This window comes from Nematolebias whitei, chromosome 12 (genome assembly GCF_014905685.2).
Source record: "Nematolebias whitei isolate Nwh7 chromosome 12, NemWhi1, whole genome shotgun sequence".
In the NCBI taxonomy this organism is placed as follows: domain Eukaryota; kingdom Metazoa; phylum Chordata; class Actinopteri; order Cyprinodontiformes; family Rivulidae; genus Nematolebias; species Nematolebias whitei.
Window position 1 is genome coordinate 38,680,205 of NC_056509.1, and position 5,105 is coordinate 38,685,309.

Genomic DNA, 5,105 nt, shown 5'->3' on the forward strand with positions numbered 1-5,105 from the left:
CCATAGAAAATACATATAGAAATACCCATAGAAAATACATATAGAAACACCCATAGAAAATACATAAAGAAATACCCATAGAAAATACATATAGATATACCCGTAGGAAATAGAAATACCCATAGGAAAAAGTACCCATAGAGAAAGAGCAAGAAAAATCCTTACTGTAACACTTTGAGTATATAATATTTCTGCCAAAATAGTGGTTTACTGTTAAATAGACAACAATGTCAAGCTTGTATAAAGTACTTTTCACATTTACCATCATGACAGTTTTGAGACTGAACTTGTTTGAAGACCATAGCTGTCCACTTTGCTCTTCATCCTGTTTGCTCAAGCTGTTAGCTCATATCTCTGGTCAGAATTCAAGTTTGTTATTCCAAATTGATTTGATTACAGCTCCATCTACAACAGGTAAGACAATTATTCTTCTTAACTTCCCCACAAAATCTTGCTTCAGAAGATCTGAACCATTTCTTTATTTGGAGTGTTTCTTCTTGAGGCTACAACTTTTTACTCCCAGTGTTGGGGATTCATTTGAAGCAAAGTGGCACTCGTGGCTTCTCCAGTGAGCCAAGACGAGTCATGAAGATATCCTGTTTCTTTTGTAACATGTGGCTGAGTCTCTGTTAGGATGAGTTTGTCATGCAGGAACTTTTTACTCCCTCACCATGCGAGGACTGCTTGTCTTGCCACCTCCAGCTCCAGCGTCTGCTGCTGACGAGCCTCTCTGTCAGTCCGGTCATCCCCACGTCTTGATACGCCGCTTCCTGCTGCAAACAACTCGTGACAGGCCGGCAGCTTCATCTCTGTGCTCTCCTGAACTGTAAAACCTTTTGTGTGAACTTGCAAGACAACCGTTTTAAAGCAACACAAAAACAGCCTTTGTCTTTGAAATATTAAAAAAAAAAAAGTTTGTTGTTAGGAGTTAATTTATTTCATTCTACCTCCTCTCTCTGTACCTCAGTGTGTAAAATATTTATTGTGAAGAAAATACCATTTTCTTCACAATAAACAGAAGAGAGAGGAATAAATGAATTGCAATGTAAAAAAAAACAATGTGTTTCAAATTGAATCGTCTCAAATAAAGGCAATGTTGAAAATTGTTTTGAAATTTTTATTTTTAATATATATTCATAAGAAAAGAACAAATCGATATTCACAAACCTGAGCCGCAGACTGACTGAGAACTCATCCATTTCAAATTAGCTGTGCTTGCTGGAGTAAAGGCACACGAGTTAGTTGCAGTAAAGGCTGAGCTGCCCCAGCCCTCTGTTGGAGGTAAAGTGGTAAATACAAATACACACCACACATTTTTATTTTTTTATTTATAATTTTATTCATTATCTTGTTTATTTATCTTGCAAAAAGATCTGAAACTCTCAACCTTGACCTCTCTAAGTGGCTTTAAACATCTGTTAAGTTCCTGGGAAAAACCAATGCAGCCATGTTCCAGTTTTTCTACACCGCCTTACAATCTAGCTGGGTTTTTTTTCTGTTGTTGTTGCTACTTTTCCTTTTTAATTACCATTTTATTTTCACTTGTTACAAAATAAATAAATAAATTTGTACGCATCTTTTATGATTGTCTATTATTGTCTTTGTTGTTCACTGTTGTCATCACTCTGTTAAAATCAGGTCTCTCTTGTAAACGAGTCCCCGAGGCTCAGTGGGATTAACCTGTATAAATAAAGGTTGAATGAATGAATTTGTGAAACATGTTTAAAACTGTGAACGATTACCTTTTTTACTTCATAATTATGCACTACTTTGTGTTGATCTATCACATGGAATGTCAGAAAAATACTTTGAAAATTGTGATTGTAACTTTACAAAATGTGGAAAAGTTTAAGAAATGTATTTTTTTTAGAGCGCTGGCCTTAGGTGTGAATGAGAGAGTGAATGGTTGTCTCGTTTGTCTCTATGTGTCCCTGTGATGGACTGGAGACCTGTCAAGGGTGTCCCCCGCTTCCCCCACAGTGACCGCTGCATGGGCACCAGTGACCCCTGTGACATGAAAAAAAGTGAGTAAAGATGATGGATGGATGGATGGATGGATGGATGGATGGATGGATGGATGGATGGATGGATGGATGGATGGATGGATGGATGGACATCCTTGGACTAATCAGAGCTAAAAGTAACATTTACAGAGTTTTTGATTTTTATCCTCATATTTTCCCCCTTATCTGAGTTATGTCACTGTTTAAAAGTCTTGAAGCACACTCGCCGTGGGTTGTCATAATTTCTAAATTCAAAGTACTGCAAGACAAAAGGTTTTTTTTTTCCTTCACTGAATGAATACAGATGGGAATTTGCATCTTACCCCTTGGTGTCCTGTTTATTTGATCTTAAAAATGTTGAGGCCTAATTAGGTGCAAATGCACTCATTAGCTGAAGCCACTCTGCAGAGACCGATGAATGTCAATGAATTATTCAAAATCTCTCATCCATACACGACATCAATGCTTGCCTCTTCCTGCCTCCGTGCTGCCGAGCATTCTCATCTCCAATTGCATTCTGCCACTGTGAAATGAAGAGTGTCTCTCCGAAGGGCCACTCAGAGAATACCAATCATTTGTATCTTTCAAGTTCTGGTTTGCCAGCCTCTCCAGCCTCCAGTTGTCTGAATTCAGAACGTTGTCATTTGTAGGGTCAGTTTAATGTGTTCTGCCCACTAACAATGTCCTTCTTTCCCATTTTTCTCCAGGATATGGCCATGCAGCCCCCAGCACAGATGGAGGGAAGGTCTTCTGCATGCTTTACGCCCTTCTGGGCATCCCGCTTACTTTAGTCATGTTTCAAAGTGTGGGTGAGCGCATCAACACCTTTGTAAGGTTTCTGCTCCACCGCCTGAAGAAGTGCCTTGGAATGAGGCACACTGAAGTTTCCATGGCCAACATGGTCTCCATTGGTTTTATATCCTGCATGAGCACACTGTGTGTGGGGGCACTGGCCTTCTCCCACTTTGAAAAATGGAACTTCTATCATGCGTACTACTACTGCTTCATCACGCTCACCACTATCGGCTTTGGGGACTACGTGGCTCTGCAGAAAGATCAGGCCCTGCAAACCAAGCCAGAGTATGTAGCCTTTAGTTTTATTTACATTCTGACGGGCCTGGCTGTGATCGGAGCCTTCCTCAACTTAGCAGTACTGCGATTCATGACGATGAACGCTGAGGACGAGAAGAGGGACGCTGAGCAGAGGGCTCTCCTTGCCCACAACGGACAAGCAGGCGGGCACATCAACTGCTCTGTAGACCCGGCCTCCCCGTCCTTCACGCCGCCAGGCTGTGGAGGAGGGAGCGCAGTTGGAGGGAGCAGCGGGGGAGCGGCGAGTCGCGGCCTGCGTAACGTTTATGCCGAGGTGCTCCACTTCCAGTCTATGTGCTCGTGTCTGTGGTATAAGAGCAGAGAAAAACTGCAGTACTCCATACCCATGATCATCCCACGGGACCTCTCCTCCTCAGACACCTACATGGAGCAGGGGGAGGCTTTTTCTAACCCTCTTCACTCTAACGGCTGCATGTGCAGCTTGCAGCACCACTCGGGCATCAGCTCCGTGTCCACCGGCCTGCACAGCATTAACACCTACAGAAGACTTAATAAACGTAGAAGCTCTATCTGAAAATCAGGACTTAATGATTTTTTTTTGTGTGTGTTTTTGTGTGTGCACCATGAAACGAAGCTCTAACTTTTGTAACATGGCGCAAAATTAGCCGTGGACATCAAGGGAATTCAACTTCAGTCCTGAAGAGATTATACACTCCTAACCTTTGCTTGTTTCTGGAAATGAAGAGCCCAGTGCTGCAGATTCCAGACGTTTGTTAGCAAAGCACAAACCATTCATCACCACCATTGTTTCCACTACCTCTGAGAAACAATGCTAATGGTTTTTTAAGGAGTATTTGTTACACTTGCATCTCTGCAATAACTTAGTTCTGAACTCTTAAGACAGGCATTGAAGTTCTAGCTAGAAAAAGAGAAAACACACTGTGAGGCATGCTTTAAGACTCATTGGAGCATTTTGACTGTATTTAGGCCACGATGAAGGGAGAGTTCAGATATTTTTTAAAGTGAGGCTTTGTAGAAAGGATATGAGCACTAAGACATTTTAGCTAACTTTTTTGAATAAACTCAGTTTGGAGAAATAAGAGTTTAATGCTTTCCAAGTTGTTTTTAGGTCAAGACCAAAGTGAGTTGTTGCCATCTTAAAACAACTCCTGTCCCAAAAAAGTGGTTCATACAAATGCTCTTATTAATTGTTTACACTGTCTTTAATTTTACAATATTGTGGCAAAAGTATTATAATCCTGCAGGAAGTGCACCAGAAATGCTACAGGTAACTGTTGTCCCAATTTTCACCTCCAAACAACCAGGATTCCCTGTAAACAGTTGCGTATTGAGCAAATTTAAGGTTTCTAAAATAGCAATAAACTTCTATAAAATGCAACAATATTTTTGAGAATGAAGTTGTTTGAAGATGGCAGCCAACCATTGGGATTTCTGGCTCGGTTCAAACTACCGGTAGTTGTTAGCTTTTACATCTTTGAACACAGGTGCCATATTTTTTGGACTATAAGGCGCACTTGATTATTAGGTGCATTAAGTGAAACAAAACAGTCAGATAAGTCCAACTTTACTCAACTCATTTAAAATAACCACATAAAATTGGTTTGAAGTCAGTAAGTACAACCAGAGTTAATACATAAGGTGCCCCTGATTATAAGGCTCATTCAATCAATCAATCAACCTTTATTTATACAGGTAAATCCCATTGAGCCTCGAGGACTCATTTACAAGAGAGACCTGATTTCAACAAAGAAAGATGACAACAATGGACAACAGCAACAACAATAAACAGTCATAAAAAAGCATACTACAGTTTTTTTTGTTGTTGTTGTTTTTTTTTAATGATGACGATGTTTGAGAAAATTAAAAGATTTTAAGTGTCTTATAGTCCAAAAAATACGGTAATTCCAAAAGCTTTATACAACAGATAAGATAATAAGTGTATGTAATCTTTCTATAGAACTCACTTCAACCAATCTGGCCTGTTACAAGAAGAAATGTCTCAAAATTAGACTTAAAAGACTTTCCAAG

At 40.0% G+C, this 5,105-nt stretch overlaps 1 protein-coding gene across 1 annotated transcript in view; it reads left to right on the plus strand.

Moving 5' to 3' along the window:
* The window catches only part of kcnk3a (potassium channel, subfamily K, member 3a), a 67,559-nt gene extending 63,929 nt beyond the window's left edge, over positions 1-3,630 (plus strand). The window contains exon 4 of the mRNA XM_037685177.1: positions 2,711-3,630. Within this exon, the coding sequence (XP_037541105.1) occupies positions 2,711-3,630 (920 nt within the window). The remainder of the gene's footprint in view (positions 1-2,710) is intronic.
* Positions 3,631-5,105: the final 1,475 nt, after the last annotated feature.